The 22,504-nt window shown below is 55.1% G+C and overlaps 1 protein-coding gene across 2 annotated transcripts; it reads right to left on the reverse strand.

The window, feature by feature from the left end:
• Positions 1-4,604: 4,604 nt before the first annotated feature.
• DNAJB5 (DnaJ heat shock protein family (Hsp40) member B5) lies at positions 4,605-20,546 on the reverse strand. 2 transcript variants are annotated; one of them, XM_030237364.2, is made up of 4 exons: positions 20,494-20,546; positions 13,616-13,860; positions 10,811-11,409; positions 4,605-6,686 (listed from the first exon to the last, which is right to left on the reverse strand). In XM_030237364.2, the coding sequence occupies exons 2-4, from the start codon at positions 13,824-13,826 to the stop codon at positions 6,453-6,455; spliced, it is 1,044 nt and encodes a 347-aa protein (XP_030093224.1). In that variant the 5' UTR covers positions 13,827-13,860; positions 20,494-20,546; the 3' UTR covers positions 4,605-6,452. The 2 variants fall into 2 exon arrangements, with proteins under 2 accessions (XP_030093224.1, XP_009096187.1); XM_009097939.4 differs by lacking the exon at positions 20,494-20,546 and adding an exon at positions 13,934-14,141.
• Between the last annotated feature and the right edge of the window lie 1,958 nt (positions 20,547-22,504).

Consider the following 22,504-nt stretch of genomic DNA (forward strand, 5'->3'; position numbering starts at 1 on the left):
TGCAGCAACCTTCCCCCCCTGCTGGGGGACTGGGCAGATCCCAAAGGTGCTGGAGGGAGGAAGATGCTGTTGGCTCAGGTGTGCCCTGCATGGTGTGGGATTAGTGAGGGGGAATCTGAGGGCATCCCTTGCCTTTGCTGACATGATCAGCACCTCCCTGTGCCCCCCTGGGTTCCAGCTGTGGCTCCAGAGCCTCTTCCTCCTACAGCCCCTACAGCCAGGCCCCATCAGGACCACTGGACCTGATGGGAGCCACAGTCCAGCCATGCTTGATGCAGGGTGGGAGACCTGTCTCAGGCCGTGGTGTTGGGGTTAGAGGCTGGTCCCTGATCCAAGAGACCGGGACCCTCCTGTCCCACCCCAAAACCCTTTGGGCCCAGCAGGTGGGCTCTCAGCAGTTCCCCATCCTGCTCCAGGCAGGCATGGATAGGTTATGAGCATCCCTGCTCCATTGGCAGCACTGACCCCCAGGACATCCCTTCCCCTTGAGCCTGCCAGGCCTTGTGTGCCCTCTCCCCATGGTTATACTTGTTCCCTCTTCCATGGGCATCCCCCGCACTATGGATGTGCCCTCCTCACTGACATTTCCTGCCTCTATGGATGTTTCTACTCCAAGGACTTCCCCACCTGTGGAGGTTTTAACCAGCTGGCAAATCAGTCCCACTCAGCTGCTCATTCACACCCTACCTGCCACAGCCCCCAGCTGGTACATTCTCATGGTGTTTTGTGGCATGGAATAGCCCATTGGCCAGTTTGGGTCAGCACTCCTGGCCAGGCTCCCACCCAGCTTCTTGTGCACCTGCTCCCTGGCAGAGCACAGGACACCAAAAATCTCCTTTGTCCCTCCAGAAATATGGATGTTTTCTGCCCTGTGTAGCTCCATGACTTTAGGGTGCACAATGTGGGATAGAGGATAGAGGCAGGGCCTTTCTAGTCATGCTCATTGGATTTGCCACTCACTTCTTGTAGAAATGGAATCACAGAAATGGAATTAGTTGGAATGGACCCATCATGTGACCATCGAGTCCAGCTCCTGCACAGGACACCCCTAGGGGCCCACCACGGGCCTGAGAGCATTGTCCAAACACTTATTGAACTCTGTCAGGCTTGGTGCTGTAACCACTTCCCTGGGGAGCTGTTCCAGAGCCCATCAACCCCTCTGGGCGAAAAACCTTTTCAACCTAAATCTCCCCTGACACAGCTTCATGCTTGCCATAGGATCAGGAATACTGTGCCCTTTGACTCTGCCTGGGAAACTACCCACTGGAGACTGGGCAGCAAATACTCTGGAAGAACCCTTATTTGTGATTGTTTTCCTTTGCAATTCCCATCCTTCTCTCTCTGTGGTCAAGGTAGGTTTTCCTTCCCACATTCTTGTGTCATCTCCATGTTCTCACAGGTAAAACCACCAGGTACCCCTATCTCCTCCCTCTTCCCTAAAAGGATGCCTACTGTTACCAGCCCAGGGGAATGGAGGGTTTCCAAAAATGGCAGGCAGGAAGGAATTACAGATGTGGGTGCCTCATCCCTAGGAATGTTAAAGGCCAGGCTGAATGGGACTTTGAGCAACCTGGTCTAGTGGAAGGTGTCCCAGTCCATGGCAGCGGACTTGGAATGAGATGAGCTTTAAGATCCCTTCCAACCCAAAGCTTTCTTTCTTTTCTATGACTGATTCTGTGAAAGAAGGCATATGTAGAAAAATGTTTCTGCCATAGTTAGGCTCTCTCTCTAGGAAAAAGGCCAAAGGTGCAGTTATGAACAGTTCCCAACAGATGGCTCCCGAAATACAGAAGGAATGGCAGTGCTGAGTGCTTGTATCAGATTTGTCTCACAAATGGAGATTCTGTTGTACCAATGGATCCATGGGCCAGGGCCAATTGTGTGAGGTGCAACCAGGCCAAGTGCTGGCTCCTGTCCCTGGGTCACAACAAGCCCCTGCAGCTCCAGGCTGGGACAGCATGGCTGGAAAGCTGCTGAGTGGGAAAGGGCCTGGGGGTGCTGGTCAGCAGTGGCTGAACATGAGCCAGGGTGTGCCCAGGGGGCCAGGAAGGCCAAGGACATCCTGAATGGATCAGCAATGGTGTGGCCAGCAGGAGCAGGGCAGTGACTGCCCCTCTGTGCTGGGCACGGGTGAGGCCACACTCCAAGTGCTGTGTCCAGTTCTGGGGCACTCAGTAAAAGAAGGACACTGGGGTGCTGGAGTGAGTCAAGAAAGAGGAAGGGGCTAGGGGAGGGTCTGGAGCACAAGTCCTGTGAGGAGCAGCTGAGGGAACTGGGGGTGTTTATTCTGGAAAAAAACAGGCTCAGAGGGGACCTGATCACTCTCTACATGACCTGAAAGGAGAGTGTAGTCAGTCTCTTCTCCCAAATAGCAAGTGACCGGACAAGAGAAATGGCCTCAAGTTGTGCCAGTGGAGGTTTAAGTTGGATATTAGGATGAATTTCTTCAAGGAAGGTGTGGTCAAGCATTGAAGTAGGCTGCCACAGCATGGTGCATCCCTGGGGATAGTTAAAAGATGTGCTAAAAGAGGTCTTTTCCAACCTAAACATTCAAATCACAGAATGTTTAGGTTGGAAAAGACCTCTAAGGTCATCAAGTCCAACAATTTAACCAGCACTCCCAAGTCCACCATTTAACCATCTTCCTAAGCACCAGATCTGTACATCTTCTTGGAGACTTTCTGGAATGGTGTAAATGTGGCACTTGGAGACACCTATAAGCCACTACTGCAAAGAACAGCTCACCCAGGCCCCATGGAGGATCAATGTCACCAGAGGGGATACGCGCAAAGCAAGGTGCTCCTTCAAGCACACACACAGGAACTTGAGCGCAGGCAGAACAGCATTGTGACCAGAAAATATTAACTGATGCTTGTAACAAACCTGGTCTAACAAGCTCTGCTCAGATCTGTTGTTACTTCAATCTCTGGACCCTCACTGGGCACTGGAAAGGGCTGTTGAGGTTTCACTAAGTGCCATGCAGCCACTCACCCATTCTCCCCACAGTTTATGTACTGGGCATGGTGTTCTATGGCATGGAACACCTCTCTCCTGGTCATGCCCTCTCCTGCTTTCTTGTGCACCTGGCCCAGCCAGAGCCTGGGAAACTGACCAGTCCTTGAGTTAGGCTAAACACTGCTGAGCAACAGCTGAAACATCAGTGTGTTATCAGCATTATTCTCAGCTGAATCCAAGTCACAGCACTGGACCAGATACTGGGGAGAAAATGAACTCTGTCCCAGATGAACCCACCACTTATTCCATACCTTTTAGTATGCCAGGTCCCCTGCTTCCCAATACCCCATCACCCTTCCGGTCTTTTGCTATCAATCTTTTGAACCCTTCCATTGCCTAAAGAGAGTCTATAAGAAGGAAGGGGAGAGGTTTTTGATGAAAGCATGTAGTGACAGGACAAAGAGTAATGCCTTCAAAGTAAAAGGGGGGGGGGTTAGATTAGATATCAGGAAGAAATTCTTTACTGTTAGGGTGTGAAGCACTGGCAGAGGTTGCTCAGAAAATCTGTGGATGTCCCATCACTGGAAGTGTTCAAGGCCAGGGCTTTGAGCAACCTGGTCAAGGGGAAGATATCCGTGCCCATGCCATGGGGTTGGAACAAGGTGAGTTTTAAGGTCCCTTCCAACCCAAACCATGCTTTGATTCTGCAATGACATCATGCCCTCTGTCTATGGACCATCCCTACAAAAGTCCCTTGAAGCTGTTTAGTTCATGACCTTGGGCTTTATCTGTCCTAAGAGTCTTTCAGGGCAGGAAAGATGGTGTGTGGTGGTGTCACATGTAGAAGCCAGTTCTGATTCTATCAGCGCAGGGCTTGGCTGGTTTCACCAAAGCTCATCCTTCATTAGCATGGCAATCAAAGGAGAGCTGGGTTCACATCCCCAAATTCAGAGAGGCAAGGTGCCCAGTGATGGTGATGGGCATATTAGTGGCCATGGAAACTATGTGCAGTGCTATGTAGCAATTAACATCATCCAGTTTAATTCATTGACTATTCTCACCCAAAATCAAACCCTCTTGAGCCACACTGGACTTGAGAGTTTAGGCACAAGGCCCATGGGTTTTGCTCTCATTTCCCGTTCCTGTGCACAGCTCCTGATGGGAGCACTGTGCAAACATTCCCTGGTATCAGCAGGACTTTCCATGGGTGCCAGTAATGCCCCTGGCTCTCACCCTGCCCCAAGGTCCTTCTGAGAAGAGATGGGCACTGGTCTCTCCAGCCTCCCATAGCACCCCTTCACTGACTATCCCACTGCCCATGTTAGTCACATCCCAGAGCCCTCAGAGGATTCAGAGCCCCTCATCAGCACTGCTCCCAATCCTTGGCAATGTGGTCAGCACACTGAGGCCATGCAGGTGGGGAGGAGCCATTCATGTATTCATTCCCTGCCCCTCCTTATCAGGCTCTGAAGGTCCTGTGCAACAAGTACCAAAACAAACAGATTTCTTCTTTCTCTCCCCCTGCCAGCCTCAAGGGCACCTGGCCAGGGTGATGGTTGTGGTAATGACCCTGGCACAGAGCCCTCACTCTGCTGTCTGCTGGAGCCCAGCCAGTAACCTCCTATCACAACACACACACGGAGAAAGTGTATTTTTCAAAATACTTCTTTATTTCTCTCAATACCGACATTACAAAAAAAAAAAAAAAAAAAAGAAAAAAAAAGAAGAAAACTAAAAAAAAAAAAAGAAAATTACAAAAAACCCCACTATAAAACATTCAGGTCTCGTTGAAACCGAGAAAAACAAATCAGCTTGCGTCTGCATGCTGGCCTGTCTTCTCATCATGTTGTCCACCACATTTCTTCGTACTGAACTCCACAGGGACCAGTGGAGGGAACCAGTGGCCACCCCTCGCTGGCCAAAGCGGGTGATCGATTGAGCAGTGCCTCACAGGTCTCCTCGCCCCACAGGTAACACTGTACACCTGTACCCCCAGCCCCACGGACACCCCACGCACAGCCCTCTCACCCCAAGGGACCCCCTGCTTCAAGTCAGTAATTTTTTTTTTTTTTTTTAGGAATTAAAAAAAAAATATTCCCAAGGCAGGAGTAGGGGGAATATTTTGGCAGGGGTTTTCTTGGCAGTGCTGCAGTGAAAGAGGAGCTGTACAAAGCCTGGTTGAATGCACCTCCAGCTCCACACCAGCCCTTTCCTGGGAGAAAAAAAATGGCATGAGGCAGAGTGGGCTGAGAAAGGTAAGAAATATAAAAATTCTCCTGATGGAAATCCAAAGGTTTTAAAAAAATACAATATTTGAAAACGGAGCCACTAAACAGACTGCCTCATGCACCTCCCAGATCTGCCCTGATGTCCAGAAACACCTCCTGAATGAACTGTCCCTGTAGAAAAATATATACACATGCTTCTCTCTTCTTATTAGAATCCCTAATTTGACCTGAAACACTAGTGAAACCCACAGCTCTGCTCACGCTTGGCTCTGCTTTTGCACCCAGATTAGTGCTACACGCACACACAACCCCACTCTGGAGGTTTGCTGTTCGTGTGGCTGAATCATCCCCCTTTCAAAAAAAGCCTGGGTGCGTCAGGCCAGTATCCCCAATACAGGCAGAGGAAAACCCTTACGAAGTTTATCTAATGAGCTCTATATATATGTATTTAAAAAATAAAAGCAGCAATGCAAACTCAACACATCTGAAAAAAGAAAGCTCCACCCTGGGCTTTCCCCCCTCCTCCTGCTGGCTGGGCCCCGTGGGCAGCAGGCGCAGGCAAGTGCTGCCCACGGGCACTGGGGACATCCCCGGGCGGGGGCAGGAGGCCGGATGGACCATCCCCACGTGCTCCGTTGTTTGGCACAGCCGAGGCTGGGTGTAGGCTTGGCACAGGAGAGTGGACCACGGTTGGGCTTGGTACCGTGGCCCCAAGGAGAGAAATTGTCCGGCTACTGGGGGGGCCACCACAGGCAGGAGTGATCGGCACCGCGGTACAGCCGGGACCCCAAACAGCAGCAAGTATCAAAGAGGGGAAGAGAAAAACCAGCAGCGGGGATGCCAGATCCTGCGGAGTCCTATTTACACAGCGCTGGACCCCGACAAGTCCAGCTTCTTGTGGGAAGAGTGGCCTGAAAAGCAGGTGACATAAAAAACCCACGACACGACACACCTCCCTGGGCAAAGGGCCCACAGCTCTCGCTCTTGCGAGGCAGAAAAAAATGGACCTCTGGGGAGAAAGAAAAGGTTTGGCAGTTGGGAGAGCTGTGGCAGACAGGAGTCTCCCCGTTGTTGGAGTAAAAAACCGGCCAAGAATGGATGGATAGGGGGTGGGTCGGATGGGTTTTTTGGGGGAGAAAAGTAGTGTGAGGGGTTGTTTTTTTCTCTTTTTTTGCATTTAAAAGTGCTGTGACACCTTGGCTCTGTGCAGGCCAGGTGCTGTGGCACATGCGTTTGGAGTATTGCTGCTTTGGAGGAAGTCCCTCGGCTCTAGGAACATGGGAGGTGCTGCTTGAGGATCTGTCTTGTCTGGGGAGCTATTCTGTCTGGGAAGCGGATTTTGAACTCCACGATCAAGTCTCCTCGCTGGCTGGGGGCCTTGGGGAAGGGCAGCCCCTCCCCGCGTAGTCTCTTCACTGTCCCTGGCTTGATGATGTCGTTGCAGGGAAGCGGGATCACGCGTCCATCGATGGTGGGAATGTTCACAGTGCAGCCGCACAAGGCCTGAGAAAGGAAGAGGGAACAGGCCATCAGATGGGGCTGATTCCCCAAAGCATCCTGACAGCCACACCCTGTACCCCCACTGGCTGCTCCCCTGGTTGAACTGCCCTGCTCCTCTGGATGCTGCCCAAGACCATTGGATGATGCTCACCAGTGCAAGCACAGCTCTCTGCTGGCACCAGCCTGGTCCAGCCACCATGAACTGGGCTGAAGGAGCTGTGCAGGAGAGGGGTGACCCAGGAGAGGGGTGCCCCAGCTCTCATGGGGGGAAGGACTCCCCTCCCCACCTGCTGGGCTGCCCAGAAGGCACCACCAGCACCCAGTCACCCACAGCAACAACGCAGGCTAAATTTAGCTCCTTTCCAGCCCTGTCACCCAGCCTCAGGCAGCCGAAAATCCAGCTGAGATCATGGGATGCTGCCACAGCCCATCAGCTGTCACCCTCCAGAGCACGGCAGCTTTGCCCGGTGCTTGGGGTTATCTATAGCACAGCCCATGTCCCATGTCCCATGTCCCCTGTCACTGACAGCCCCCACAGGCTAGGCCAGCATGGCACAATGGTGTGGCTGTAGCACTGAGCTTCCCTGGAAGCTGGGGTGCTGGAGGGGCCGGTTCCTGTCTCCCTATCCTATTGCACAGCCAGGAGCCGGTGTGGGGGTGCCACTCCTCTGCACCCCAGCCCCCAGCAGCAGCCGCACACCGGCCTGCATTGGCAAGCCACGTGATGCAGGAATGCAGCAAGAAAATCCTTGTGTCCTTAAATAACTCAGACAGCTCTGTCGTACATGTGGGCAGGATCGTCTCCAGGCTTTCAGCAAGGGCTGAGCGAGCGGACTGCGGAACGATGCTTCTGGAAGCGGGTGGGGGCTGGGGGGTTGCTGAGCTACAGCCTTAAGCTTCCATGTGGGGGCTGGCACAGGTCTGTCCCCCTGAACTGGGTCCTGGGGGTCCCAGCCCTCCCAAAACAGCCTGCAAGGGGAGTGGAGAAAGATGCAGTTGCTGTTTCTGGGGTAGGTGAAGGAATGTTCTGCATTTCCCCCCTCCCCCAGGAAAAGTCTCTAAAGGCAGAGCAGCAACAGGCACCAGGAGAAACATCTCATGCTGGCCACTGGCTCTGAGATGATGGATGGGGCTTCTGCAGCAGAACCAAGGCTTTGAACTAGAGCGTTTGCAGTGGGATCTGTGCCAGAGCTGGTTCAGGGTCTTTGTTGAGTGGAGAACAGGGGAGAAGGTCCTATCTCCTTTGCATGGCTCATCTGTACAGGCCTCCTCCTGGAGAGGGTGTCCTCCAGGGATGAAGTCTTCAGCCTGCAGGAGGATGCCATTACCAGTTCTGTGTGAGCAGCAGGTGCTTGCCTGATCTCCAGCAGGTTGAGGGGAAAACAAAGGACAATCTCCCCACATCAAGGAGTTTGTGCTGTGCACTCAGGCACGGATGCCAAAGCCCTCCTGCTCACTGGTGCCCAATGCAGTGTGCCATGGCTGCAAGTGCCCATGTGTGCCAAGAAAGGACACGTCCAGCCACAAAACAGAAAGGAGAACAAGAAGTCCCTGTGGGAACACGTGGATGGGGAAAGCAGGCAGAGATGTGAGCAGAAGCGGGCGGTAACAGTGAAGACAGACAGGATCTTAATGTTTCCTTCCCAGAGCCAAGACGCAAGAATCCGAGGAGATCGCTCCTCCGCCGTATGTCCCTGTTTTTCATTCTTCTTGCTCAACTTTGCTGGCATTTGGGAAAACGGTTGCTGAAGTAACACCAGTAACTGCGGGAGCTACCCCGCATCCTAGAAAGAGGCTTGGTTTATCCCTGGGGATGAAATCACCCTGGGTTTGAGCACTGCGCTGTGTGAGCAGAGCTTTATCTAGGTCACCATTGTGTCCTCCTCCACTTGCGGTGAAGCCACCGGGGAGGACATCGCCACCGGCCGCGTCCCAGCTGGGATGAGCCGAGGCACGGATGCTTCGAGGAAGGTGAAGCCAGGTAAAGGATGCAAAGCGGGATGGTGCCGAGGGCAGGCATCAGGCACCCGCCAGGAGAGCAGGACGCCCCGCCAGCAGCGCTGCCTCCAGCAGAGGCAGCTGCTGGTAGAGCTGTGTGTCTCGCTCCCTGCTGCGGCACGCGCCTCTGATTTTAGGAAGGAAGACAACAAATCCCTGGAAAAGCACTCCTACATCTGCAATTCTGCAGCAGACAGGTGGCAAAATGCCAGCACTGCCCCAGCCAGGCACCCAGCAGGGCCAGGACTCAAAGGCTGGGAAGACCCTCCAGTGCCCATCACCTGCCAGCTTTCCTGATGCCATTATGTTCTCTCACAGCAGTGGCAGAGACTAAAACTCAGGCTAGAAGAGGCAGCCTTGCAAGGCAGAAGGTGCAAGGAGACACCTAAGGCTACAGCCAGAGGCTGAGGAGATGAAGAAGTTGTGCTCTGTCACATACTGAGGTGGTAGCATACAGAATTGGAGAGCTCCCAGCATCTGCTCATGTTCCAGAGCACTTAAAGAACTTCTTTTCCTGGAAGACAAACGCAGCAGAGTATCACACTGTCCTGGCAAGCAGCAGGCTGGGGATGACAGACAGCCAGACCAGCAGCCCCATGAGGATGCCCAGCATGTTGGGTTTGTACTGGGGGAGGTTAGAGACCAGAAGTTCCAGTTGAAAGAGATAAGGAAATGCCTAGACCACCAATTTCCTGCTTTGTGTCTGCATTGTGCAAATCCACTGCCAGCATGCAGGCCTTGCTCATGGAGCTCACATGGTGTCCAACACTTCTGATGCACTTCTCAAGCCCATTTCTCCAGTTACTGCTCAAAAGTCAACTCCAGGCAGGAGTCCCTCCACCCTGGACCAGTGCACAGACTTCGGCTAACATGGTCTGGGCATCAGCACAGCCAGGTCAGATAAAAGGAATGAACAGAAGAAAATAGCTGAGATACAGCAGGCACTTCTCCATAAATAAGGCAGTCTCTCCTGAGTATTTCTGGATTGGCCAGGAGAACCAGCTACTGCAGGAATAAACCTCTGTACTTTGCACTGTGAGGGAAACTCCTGAGTCTGCACATTAAGTAGAGCTGAGTTTGCTTCAGGAGTGCCCAGCTCTGCCTGGTCCATGGGCTTTTTGCCCTCAGTCACAGCCCGAGCTGGGATGCAGAGCCATCACAGAGCTCTCCTGACTTCCTGGCACACTTCACAAGATCACGTTTTCCTAGCTCAGGTCTGGCCCATTGAGCTTATTTCTATTCAACACATTTGAGAACATAAATCTGCCTTCAGGAACGAAAAAAAAAAAAAATCAGCTCATTAAGAAGACAGACAGCGTCTACCGTCTGAAAGGAACAGCAAATGGCAGCTGCCAAAAATGTCAACGTTAAATGCAGCTGCCAGCTGGGATTTATTAAAAGGTAGTTTTACAGCAGCAGTGGCGAACAGCACATCTTGTACTGAGGTAATCTTTCCTTTCCTCTCCCACCTTCGTGCAGATTGCTGGATGATCTGATGCACCCATCCAGCCCTGCCGTGTCCTCCAGGACTGGCAGCTTGGAAGTGTTGAGTTTTACTCACTGCCTGGGTATTTAATTTGTTTGGTTGCTTATCTAGGAAAGCCAGAATCAAGGAAAACTGCCAAAGCACTGCTCGGGGAGGGCAGGGGATCACTTTCCTCCACATGATCCTGCTCTCTGCCCATGGGAAGAGGCACCTGGTGCAACCTAGGCAGTAACTAAGCCAAAGCAGGCTCAGCTACAGGAAAAGCAGGAATCAGATTGATGCCACCCAACCTGGGTTTTCTCTTGCTCCTACAGAGGATGTGCCCTTTGTTCCATGTGTGAATACTCTATGCTAAAACAGAAGAACAAGACATATGGAGAAAAGAGAAAATAGATAAAATGAGCCACCTGAATTGGCTCAAGAAGTGAGGTGTTTCAGCAGGGACCGCAGCATCAGTGTCTCACATCTGGCTTGGAAGCCAAGTACCTCCAAAGCCAAGACCAAGTATTGACCTCTGCAGCTCCTATCTTGCAACCTACCTGGTCTTTCCTATCCAGAGCAGAAGGACAGCCTCCCATCTTGGCCCCAAAGGCTATGAACCAGTGCCACCTCACATCCCATGGGATTTACCACCTGTACCCACCTCTTTAAGACTGATGTTTGCCGTGTAGATCACGTTTGTCCCGTCCCTCTTGAAGTGTGAGTGAGGCTTGTCCTTGAGGATGAAGACGATGTCTGCAGGGATGTTGTCTGGGGTGGCATCCCCTTCTTTGGGGAATGTGATTTTGGTTCCCTCCTTCCAACCCCGTTTGATGACAATGTTTAGGATCTTGTCCTCAGTCCGCATGGTCCGGCCATCAGCATTGAGTCTTCTGCGTGTGATCTTCATCCTCTTGGTGGATCCGTGGTAGATCTCTTCCAGGGATACCTTGAGCTCATGGATGACAGGTGGGTCTTGGACCTTCCTGCGCGTGTGCAGGGACTCCTGGTGCCGCCGGTGAACCCCATTAATGCCGTTGAAGCCAAACCGGCCAAAGGCACTGAAAGGGTCGTCATCATCATCCATATCCATGTCTTCCTGGTCAAAGCCATTGAACATCCGGGAGCGGCTGCTGGCGAAGAAGATGTCAAAAGGGTTGGAGCCTCCAAAGAAGGATGCAAAGGTGGCATGGGGGTCTCCATGGAAGGTGTAGTGGAAGGTGTTCCCTGAGCCACCTGAAGAGCCACCTCCAGTTTTGAGACCTGGAAGACAAGGGGGAAGAGGAGACATGAATGCTCCCTGTGGAGGAATGCTCTGCAAGCACTGCACTGCCCCGGTGGGAGAATGGCCTCTGCCACCTCCTTCCACCCTCTCCTAAGTGTGCAGAACACCTCCAGCCCAACTACTGTGAAGGCACCATCTCCACCCATGACACACAGTCCCACTCCTACACCCTGCAAGTTCAGAATCCATTCAGGTTTCATTCCCTCTAGCCCTGCTGAAGGCCCTTTTTGAGTCTCTCCACCCTGTTCACCAAATTTTAATTTAAAACATACCCTGACCAGCCCATCTCTATTTTTCCCCATGAGCAGGCTCCTTCCTGCCCCAATAGCCTTGTCACTGAGACTGGATATTAGGAAAAATTTGGTCAGGGGCTGCCTGACCAGGGAAGTGATAGAGTCACCATTATTGTAAGTGTTTAAAATATATGTGGATGTGGCACTTAGGGACATTTGGCTTAGTGATGAACATCGCAGTGCTTCATTAAATGATTTTAGAGATCTTCTCCACCCTCAATGATTCTACAGGCAGATGGAGGTGAGAAGACTTCCAGGTCAGCATGCAGCTGCCTGCACACTGGCTGTATAAAATGCCAGGTAAGCTCCAGGTTTGAATCATATAGCAACCTTTCCCACGGGAAACTCCCCTGCCAGGTCCCTGGCTGAGCCTGACGTCACTGCAACTCATCCCAACTCCCAAGGAGTCAAGGCACATGACAAATGCCCCCCAAAGAGGTCACACATGCTCTGCAAGGCTATTTTTGATCAGTAGGGTTGGGAAGGGTTAAGCCAAGCCTAGCTCAGGGACTATTTTCAGTGCACACCAGTGACAGTGAAGGACTATTTCTGACAGGCTGTCCTTTGTCCCAACCCCCCACGCCCTTTCCACAGCAGGACAAGTTTGGGGGGTCTCTTCTGAGTACTGAAGTTGGTATTCTGGGTGGGCTGAAGGGGCTTTCCCACTTCACCTTGCCTACACAGCATGCTCCTGAAGCTCCTCAAAATGCTGATCTTCATTGCCCCAAAAAAATGGGAAACAAAACATGTGGGGAAGGTCATGGAACGTGAAAGGTTCAATATTGATGGCACAAGGGGGGAAGATAGTCTTTAACTGGATGGGGCAGTGAGGGAGCTCTTACACTCTTCCTTAATTCACCTTATTTTAGATGCCTGCAGGCGACAGGGATTTTGCCAAATCCCCAGTGAGCCCCACTCCTAATAGACCGTACAGCCAAGAGGTTTCACCTTTAATCCCATGACGCCAGCCTGAGCAGGGTCCAATTTCATTGAGGCCTCCTGGGAAAAAGCTGGTTTCCCACTTGAGAAAGTCTCTTCTCATTTTACAGGGCAGCAAATCACTGTGCCCGGTGCATCCATCACAGCCCTGACATAACTAACGGGTCAACAATTAACCCACTGCTGCTTAATCCCGACAGTGGCTTGTGAGGGGATGCACCTGCCCGAGAGAAGAGCTGCCTCTTCCACCCAGCAGCCTGCTCCTGCCAGCTCTCCTGCTCTTTTAAGCACCCAAGCCCTGGGCTGATTAATGCAGATGCTATTCGGCACTCTCCTTGAATGGGGCTGCACTCTTCCATCATCGACTAATAAGGCCGCCTGCCTTGGAGCGGCTCTCCTCCTCCTCCTCCTCCTCCATGCCAACCACCAGACAACAGCAGCCGCTTGGTTTCAAAACAAGGGCCTATTACTTAAATTGGGAAAAGCTTTGAATCCTGTAGGTCAGCCTGTACCAGGGAGGACAGTGGGACCAGTGCCCAAGTGCAGGGGGAATGTGGGCAGAAGCAGTACGTCTCTGCTGTGTTATTTAGGTCATTTAATGAGCTGCTAACGAATTACCTTAGGTACAACCCAGGAGGTGAGCTCCCTCAATTTCTCAGCTGGCACCCAAAGTTCTGGGGCAGAGGGCAGGAAGAGCCCAGCCACTCCAGGAAGCAAGCTGACAAATTGCTGGAAAAGTGAAGCAGTCTGGGGATGAGTGGGATGAGAGGTGATTTCTGCCACCTGTGGAGCCTTCACTCTCTCTGATTCTGGCAACCAGTCCCATTTCAAAAGCAGGCATGAAACACTGAAACACTCCCTGTGAAACCCCCCCCTCACATCTAAAGGGGGATTTTCCTCTGATTTGGACCCCACATCCCTGCTTCCCAGTGGGCAGTGCCTAACCCCTTACCTTCCTCCCCATACTGGTCATACACAGCTCGTTTCTTGGGGTCACTCAGGACGTCATAAGCCTCTGCAATTTCCTTGAACTTCTCCTCAGCGTTGGGGTCTTTATTCTTATCAGGGTGATATTTCAGGGCCATTTTCCGATAGGCCTTCTTGATTTCATCTTCGTTGGCACCGCTCTGGATGCCCAAAATCTTGTAATAGTCCTTCCCCATGATGGCGACACTGCTGGGAGCCGAGTACTTATTCCTGAAAGGAGAAAGACAGCTCTTCGTAAGGTGAATATCACACAGGGGCAGTTGGGGACGGGACTGGCACACACTTATCACGGAGACGATGCTCCCTGTGTCCCACGGGCCAGCAGCACCAGAGACGGCTCAAGTCCACGCTTCCCAACAGAGGTCAGAGCCCCGGTGCCAGAATGTATCCCAGCTCTGGTTTTATCCCGCTGAGCCCCTTGGCTGGGATGGACAGACTCATCTCTGAGGCTGACAGGGAGAGAGAGCTCAAGTCGGGGCACGGCGCTATTATAGGGGCCACGCCACTGCTAACGTCAGGCCAGGACCACGTCCCTGTCCGTCCCCCCCCGGCTGAGTCAGGAGGGCTGAGCTATGTCCAAATGTAGCTGCCAGCCTGTGTCCACCCCCTTGCCTTGTTCTCTCGCAGCCGGGGACCCGAGACCCAAGTCAGGGTGATGACAGCAGGTTTTGGAGGCTGAAAGCAGTGGCAGGGACCACGTTGTGCCTTCACCTTAAAGGAACTTCAAACATTTTGTTCCTGAAAGCAATTGGCATTCAGCTGGAGATAAGCGCCTCCGGCTGTCAGAGCCATAATTTGTATTTAGCAGAGAGAGAACGGAGCCGTTAGACAGAAACATCTTGTGATGGTGGGAGGGCTTTTTTCATTTTCTGTTTAAAAAAAACCCCAACACTTTCTAGCCTGACTTGCACTCCCTGAGAGCCTCCAACTGGATGTTGCAGTAAGGCAGGAACTCAGGGCTCACTCGCTGCATCGCGCGGGGGCTGAGGCCATGCCCATGCCTATACTAAGGCATGGAAAACCCGGTGGCTGTAATTCATCCCCCAGTCACTGCTGGAGTCGCAGCCACCCAGGGAGCAGCCAGGGGAGATGACAGGGTCACTCCTCCAGGCAAAAGCTAACAAGTCCCATGCCTCTCCACAGATGTTTCCTACTGCTCCTCGACTTTTAGTTATTTGACAGCAAAGACTTGACACCCTGAACCACAGACCCCAGGTATGGCCTGGCCCCTCTCACACTCTATGCTGATGCTGCTTCTCCCAGGTGCTGCCCTTGCACACCTGCACTCCCACTGCTCACAACCTGCTCCCTGCTACAATCCAGGTTTCACCCTATACTTGCTCCAAACACACCTGAGCCGCCCCAACCCACTGTGCCCCTCCAGCAGAGGGATTATGGCATGGGGTGTGAGGTTTGGTCCTTTTCTTCACCATCATACAAGCTACCAGATCCCTTCCTTACTCTTAAGGGTTCTCCCACCCTTACTCTATATCCATGAGCTCCCATTGGAGGTCACAGAGGGATCTCCCAACCACCACAGCTCAGTCAAGGGTGGTTATGCTCCCCTAGGGTCCAAGCTTGGGTGCTGCTCATCTGGCAGCCACACCAAGCATCCAACATTTGCCTTGGGCAATGACAGGAGCTTGGAAATTGGTGCCACTGGCCACCTCCACCCAAACCATCAACTTCTGCTCTTTTTTGCTCCAGATGTGGGGAAGAAGCTTTGTTGTAGACAGGAGGTGGGCTAAGGCACCCCTGAAGGACACAGTGAAGGGATATGGGGGCATCTGCAAATACTGTACAATATCTCAGGTGGCACAGAAGAGGTGGGAGGAGGCCCCTGGGGGCATAAAGAGCATCTGACAGCATCTCCTGTGGCAGCTCCCGGATGTCAGCACGTTTCTATACCAGCTCCTGCATGCAGAGATGCCAGCAGCACCCAGCCCACGCAGGTGCTGGGGGATGCTCTGCCCCCAGCCCACATCCACCTCCCCATTTACCCTCCCGAAATGCTGGGCAAGCTGCAGGAGACCCTGGGGTGAGTAACCAGCAGGAGAACCAAGAGCTATCCTGTCCATTCTCCCCACCAAGGGTCACTCCCCCACACCTCACTTCCCCACAGCAACCTCCAGTGGGGGGCCGGGGCTCCCTGAGGTTATTACTGGGACGACAATTTGGCCCTGTCTGGATGTTGCCAACCCTCCCACAGCGAGAGCAAACCAAGCAGTGCTAAAGACAACCCCATCACACCCTAGCTCCAGCAACACAGAGCTGACAAACCTTCAACTGTCCCTGCCCTGGGACCACAGTGCTGGCTCTGACCCCACGCAGCCCACCCTGACAGCACCACTGGAACACCCTCATCTGGCCAAAACACCACAGCGTTTCCCATGAAAACACATCTCAAAAATGCAAAATGCTGTCTCCACCCACAAGATCTCTGGTTTTGCCCATCGAGAGGTCTTTGGCCAGGATGGGGATGCCTGATGAGGATCTCTGACCTGACCAAGGACCCCTTTGTCTGGCTGGGCATGGGGAAGGGAAGTTCTGTACTGAAATGCATCCCAGTGCTGCAGTTTACCGTGCCAGACAGGACCAGGTGCCGGAGGGTGACCCGGTGGGTTAAGGCATGCTCCCGAGGCTCAGCTCACATGCACAATGGTGGTAAAACACGACTCTGTCCCCGCAGAGCCTCCCTCCTTCCCTCCCACCTCTCTGGGATCAGCTGCGCCTTGCCACAGATCCTCTCCCCCTTCTGCTCAGTCATCCTCTCCTGACTTCCCATTTAACCCCCTCGGGAGCAGTGGGGGGTTTCAGGCTGGCAAAGGCATTCCTGTATCATCCCTGCAAATCAGATGCCCCCAGATAAGCTACGGCCACCCTGCCTTGGTGAAAACCACAGGCATTCCCCTGCCCTGCGGAGCTAGCCCAACCTCCATCCTCCTCTTGCAACCACACCAAAAGAAAAAAAATAATTAAATAAAGAATAAATCTTTGTTCCGGCCCCGCACATGACATCAGCCCAAGCAACCGCTGGGCTAGCGTGCCAGCTGAATAGCGATCGTTTGACATAATTCCTCTGCTCGGCAGTCATCTAAGGGAACAAACCCACCCTGGCAACGGCACAAGATTTTTTTTTGTTCCATCTCGGGGTGCAAGGTCACCCCGGGATGCCAGGGACAGGCACTGATGGTTTAACGAGGACACAAGGTCGAGAGGCGGAAACTCACTTACCGAAACTTTACGAACACATTCATAGTCCAAGCTGTCATTTTTAAAGGCTCTAGTTTTATTTTAAACATCGCGGCTGTCCGCAGGCGGCGGCAGGTGTTGTGTGCCCGGCCGGGAGGCACTGGAGGGCGGGAGGAGGGTGGTGGGGCAAAAGGTGCTGGCTCCCGCCGGGGATGCCGCCGCCGCCAAGGGATGCTCTGCTGGCGAGTTTCCCCCTCCACCTCCTCCGGCACACCCAAAGGGCAGCTCTTCGCCAGCCCGGCAGCCGTGGTTGGCTCTGACCTCGCTCCCAGGATGGCTCCGAAAGGGCTCCTCCGGTCGACGCGGTGCCGCCGGGGAGCTGCCGTCCTTTGTGTGATTCCCAGCCGCGCACGGAGAGACCCTTCAATGGAGTCACTCGCCGTGCCGTAATTTTCCTTTTAATTGGTTTCTTGACGCTTTCTCGTTAAACCGACAGATTAAGACACTTCTGCTTAATCCGTCAGCTCCAGCATTCCTCTTCTCCGCTGCCACAAGGCACCCAGCCGCCTGGTACCGTCACGTCCCCCACGCAGCCCCCTCCAAGGAGCACAGGGAGTGCAGCCAGGAGCCCCCCGGTGTCCCCAGAAACGACTTTGCTGACGCCCAGGGCTGAGCACCCGCCAGGCGAATCGGGTAGGGAGAAAAGTAGGGCGGCGTTGATATGGAAAAAAGTCACGTTAACCAATGTGCACCTCCCCAGCTTTTCCCGTTCGGATGCATGGGGGTCCCTGTGTCCCCCTCACCGGCCGCCGGCACCGGTCCCCCGGCAGAAGGGCTCTGAGTGCCGCATTCCCGCCCGGCGTCCGGGGCTACCCGTGGCGGCAGGGCAGCGGGACGGGGACGGTGAGTCCCCCGAGCCCACGGCGCAAAACCTACTTCTGAGAAGTCACCTTCAGGCACGCCAAAGAAAGCTAATGCCACCGCGTCCCCTCGTCTGTCACCGTCACTCGCAGGCCACGGAGAGCATCCTCTCCAGAAGCTCTACACCGAAACTAGGCAGCCGTGCTGGGGATATCACCAGGCAGCTCCTGCATCCCACCCGCGGCAAGCGAAACAGCCGGGCGGGCGACAGCCCCCATCCCGCTGTGTCCCCAGGGGCTGGAGTCCCGCCGGGCTCCGAGCCGGCTGGGTCCGGCGAGGCGCGGGTGCCGAGGCAGCGCATACCTCTCGGCGCGGCTCCAGAAGAGCAGAATTGCCGGCATGGTAGCGTATCCCGGGCTCAGTCAGGGAGCTGGTGGGGATCTTGTCGCGCCGGGGCAGGCAGAGCCACCCGTGCCCGTGCTGGATGGCAGTCGCAGGCAACCAGGCAGCAATGTCATGACTACCCGCAATGAATCATCCCCTCCCCGAGCCCCCACACGCGCCGCCCGCCTCCCCCTCCCCACCGACAGCCCCACTGGGGTGCCGGCACCTGCGTGGGGACGGGGTTAACCCTCCCCTCGCTGCCTCTGCCAGCACAGCCCCCGCTGCCAGCCCCGCCGGCGGCCGCCTCCTGTGTGGGCACGGATCAGGACCCCCGCTCAGAATTTCCCCAGAGAGGGTCCCATATCTCCACAGCCACGAAGTGCTGTCTCCTGCGTGGTGATGGTGTCAAGTATCACTTGTGATCACCCCCGACAGGGTCCCCCATTTTCCAGACCTATCTGGCTCTGGCTCTTGGGTGGAGATGGGGTCAAGCCCCTTACAGCGTCTCCCCAAGTAGGTTCCCCTCTTCCCAGCCACACTCGGCTGCTCACATTTGTGTGGAGATAGGGTCAAGCCCCCCATGCTGCCTCCCTGTGTAGGGTACCCCAATTCCAGACTCACCAGGATGATCACAGTGGCATAGGGATGGGTTTGAACCCCCTCACTGCCCAGACCACCACCCCATGCCCCCCCACGCGGCCCCACTGTGGTGCTAAGAACTTCATGGGGATGGGGTTTATCCCCCTCCCAAGCCCAGAGGTGCTATCCTTTTTAGGGGCTGTCACACACACAGGGGTTCACTCATGTGTTGTGCCCAAGTGCACAGACCCATAGGGGTCCAGGGGTGACCCCCTGCCATGATCAAGCCCCACTGGGACCCACTGTCTGCCTCAAGAGGAAAGGAGGTTAATGCTTTCCTCCTGGTCAGCCCTCCCAGGAGACAGTCACCTTGACTGGGGACAGGGGTTAACCCCTTCCATGCTGGTCCCTCTAACCGTGTTACTCTCACCTGGGTGGGAGGTTACCAACTTTCTCAGCCAGTTCAGTCCCACTGGAACACACAGGTACCCACAAGGTGCCGGTGGAGGGGTGCTGACCCCTTCCAGGCCACTTCACATAGCTCAAACAGCACATTATTTCCTCCAAAGTGAAACTGGAGAGAGGGATAAACCCTAACCTCACCACCCTCTCCAACTTCACAGGGCTGTCCTGCAGCCCCATGGCAGGGGGTGTTACCCTCTCTCTCTGCCCCATTTGGATGCACTATCTCTGTTATGGGGCACGGGGGATTAACCACTTCCTGACACACTTTTCAGACCACAGGGACACGCAGTCATAAGGTGCCCAGTTAACCCTGACCCACAGTCCCACCAAGAAACCCTGACACCCCACAGGAGCCAAAGATGCCAACTCCTTCATCCCCCACCTTCGCCCCATAGAGACTCCATGTCACCCCATGGTGACAGAACAGGGTGGCTACCCTCTGCTCCCCACCCATGAAAGGGCAAAGGGGCTAAGCTCCCAGACCCACTGCAAAGCCCTGTCACCCCTTGAGGCAGAGAGGCCAGTCCTGCCAGCCCCCAGAGACACCCTGCCACTTCATAAAGCAAAGATTTAGCTCCCAGATCAGAACAGACTGTCACCCCATGGGTGGAGTGTGGCAAGCACCTTTTCTCAGCCCTGTAGGGACATGCTGTCACCCCACGGGCAGGGGGGCCAATCACCTTCAGCCCCGCAGTGACACCGTGTCACTTCTCGGGGCAGAGGGACTGATCCTCCCCAGCCCCACAGTGATATTCTACCACCCCACGGTGCAGGGGGACTGACGACCCCCCAGTTTCATGGCAACAATTTATCAACGCACGGCGCAGGGAACTAACGCCTGAGTCCCACAGCAACGTCCTGTCACCGCCTGGGCAGGGGGACTGACCCCACAGTGACACCCTGTTAACCCCGAGACAGGGGCATTGCCCCCCACCCCGGGTGACACTTTGTCACCCCCGAGGCACTGGGTGAGACCCCCGCCGGTCCCACAGGGGCACCCTGTCACCCCGGGCTGGGGGGACTGACCCCCGCCCAGCCCCACGGCGACACCTTGTCACCCCACGGCGCGGAGTGAGGCCCCAGCCCACGATGACACCCTCTTACCCCCCAGGGCGGGGTGACATGACCTCCCAGCCCACAGCGAGCCGCTTCGCTCTGTGCGGCACGGGGACTGACTCCTCCCGGCCCCACGGCAACAACTTGTCACCCCACGGCAGTCCCACAGTGACACCCTGCCACCCCGCAGGGCAGGAGGACTGGCCCCCACGGCCGCGGCGTGTCCCCGCGGAGGTACGGCCGGGACCGGGGTGCGGGGGTCGGTGTGGGGGTGCGGGGGCGGTCGGGGGCCCCCCCGGCACTCACCGCTCCCGCTGTCCCGGGGCGCCGCGCGCTCGCTGGGCCGCCCCCGCGCCCGCCCCCCGCCCGCCACGTCAGGGGAGTCCCGCCCGCGAGCGCCACGCCCCCGTTGGCCGGGGGGGCTGTCCATCGCCGCTCTGCGCCGCGCTGATTGGTTCTCCCTGAAAGGGAGGCGGGGCGAAGGAGGGCCTCCGCCGCTCACCTGCCCGCTTCTCCCCCACCTCGCCTCCCAGTTGCCGCCTTCCATTGGCCAGTTCAAGCCAGCACCGCCCTTTCGGCGCTCTCTAATTGGTCGGGCGCTCGCTCTCAGCGGCGGGATCCCCGGGGGGAATCTTCTGGAAAGGCGTTACGTCACCGAGGAGCCGCGCCTCAAGCCGTTCGTGTGCGCGCCCCCTCCCCCGCCGCCCGCGCCTCCCGGGGCTCGGGGAACGGGGCCGTGACCCGGCCCGGGCGGCGCAGAGGCGGTGGGTGGTTCTGAGAGCGCCGGGCACCCGGCACGCTGTCAGAGGCTGGAGTTGTGCAGGGCCCGTGCCCCTTCCCCCATCCTGGAACAAGGACCCCGGCGCAGGCAGGGCTGTGGTGGAGCAGCATCCCTGAGTGAGGTTGGAAAAAACCCCTGAGCTCAAGTCCAGCCTGTGACTGGGCACCACGCCATCAACCAGACCATGGCACTGAGTGCCAGGTCCTGTCTTTTCAGAAACACTATCAGGGATGGTCACTCCACCACTTCCCTGGGCAGCCCATTCCAAAGCCCAGTCACTCCTGTGGCTAAGATCTTCCTAATGTCCAAGGAAAACCTCTCCTGGTACAGGCTGAGGCTTTGTCCTCTTGTACTGTCGCTTGTTCCCAGGGAGGAGAGACTGACCCCCAACTGGCTACACCCTCTTGTCACAGAAAGTGAAAAGGCTCCCCTTTAAATCTCCTCCAGGCTGAACACTCTGAGCTCCCTCAGCTGCTCCTCATCCCCAGCTCCATCGCCCTTCTCTGGTGAAGGAGGTTCAAGGTCCTGGAAGCACTTGGCAGGGCCAGGAGGGCTGGATCCGGGGTGGGGGAATTGTGAGGAGAAGGTGTCAGGAAGGTACTGAAGTAGCGGGGCCATGCTGGGGGAATGCAGGGCAGTGCAAGCATCTCAAGAGCCCTGCCCGAATAAGGTGTGCCCTGCTCTATGTGGGACTGGTGGGGCAGAAGGGACAGCAAGACCCTGAGGAGCTTAGAACGGACATTACGGTGCTGGAGTGAGTCCAGAGAAAGGCAGTGGAGCTGGTGAAGGGTCTGGAGCTCAAGTCCTGTGTGAAAGAAGAATTGTCTGAGGGAGCTGGAGGTCTTTGGAGAAAAGGAGGCTCAGAGGGCACCTTATCACTCTCTGCAACTCCCAGCAGGTACAGCCAGATGGGGGTTGGTCTCTTCTCTCAGGCAGCCAGGGACTGGAGAGGAGGACAAAGCCTCAAGCTGTGCCAGAGGAGGTTTAGGTTCGACATTAGGAAGCATTTCTTTACAGAAGAGATCATTAGACATTGGAATGGACTCCTCATTCGTGGACTCCAGGTGGTAGAGCCAACTGCCCTGGAGGTGTTTAAGGAGAGATTGGACGTGGCAGTTGGTCCATGATCTGCTTTGCAGGGTAGTGTTTGGTCATAGGTTGGACTCGATGAGCTCAAAGGTCTTCCCCAGCCTAATTGGTTCTGTGATTCTGAGGTGTCTGACGAGGTGATGGGTGAGCGCGCACTCCCCAGGAACAATGCCATAGCCAGATCAAACACCCAGTGTGATGGGGCCAGGGTCCTTATGCAACAGATGGTGGCTGAGCCTCTTTAGGCTGTGAGGGCTGACATTGTGCAAGGCCTTTTCATCATGAAAAAGCCACTGGACTCCAAAGCCCTGATCCAGTGGGAGGCTCAGTGTCTGTGTTTAAAACAGCTTCTGCTCTGACAGTGGTGCATCCCAGCTCCACAGAGTCTGTGGCCATCTAGCCAGGAAAATGGGTAGCTGAGCCACAAACGCTGCCAGCACTGTCCCT

This window comes from Serinus canaria, chromosome Z (assembly GCF_022539315.1).
Source record: "Serinus canaria isolate serCan28SL12 chromosome Z, serCan2020, whole genome shotgun sequence".
In the NCBI taxonomy this organism is placed as follows: domain Eukaryota; kingdom Metazoa; phylum Chordata; class Aves; order Passeriformes; family Fringillidae; genus Serinus; species Serinus canaria.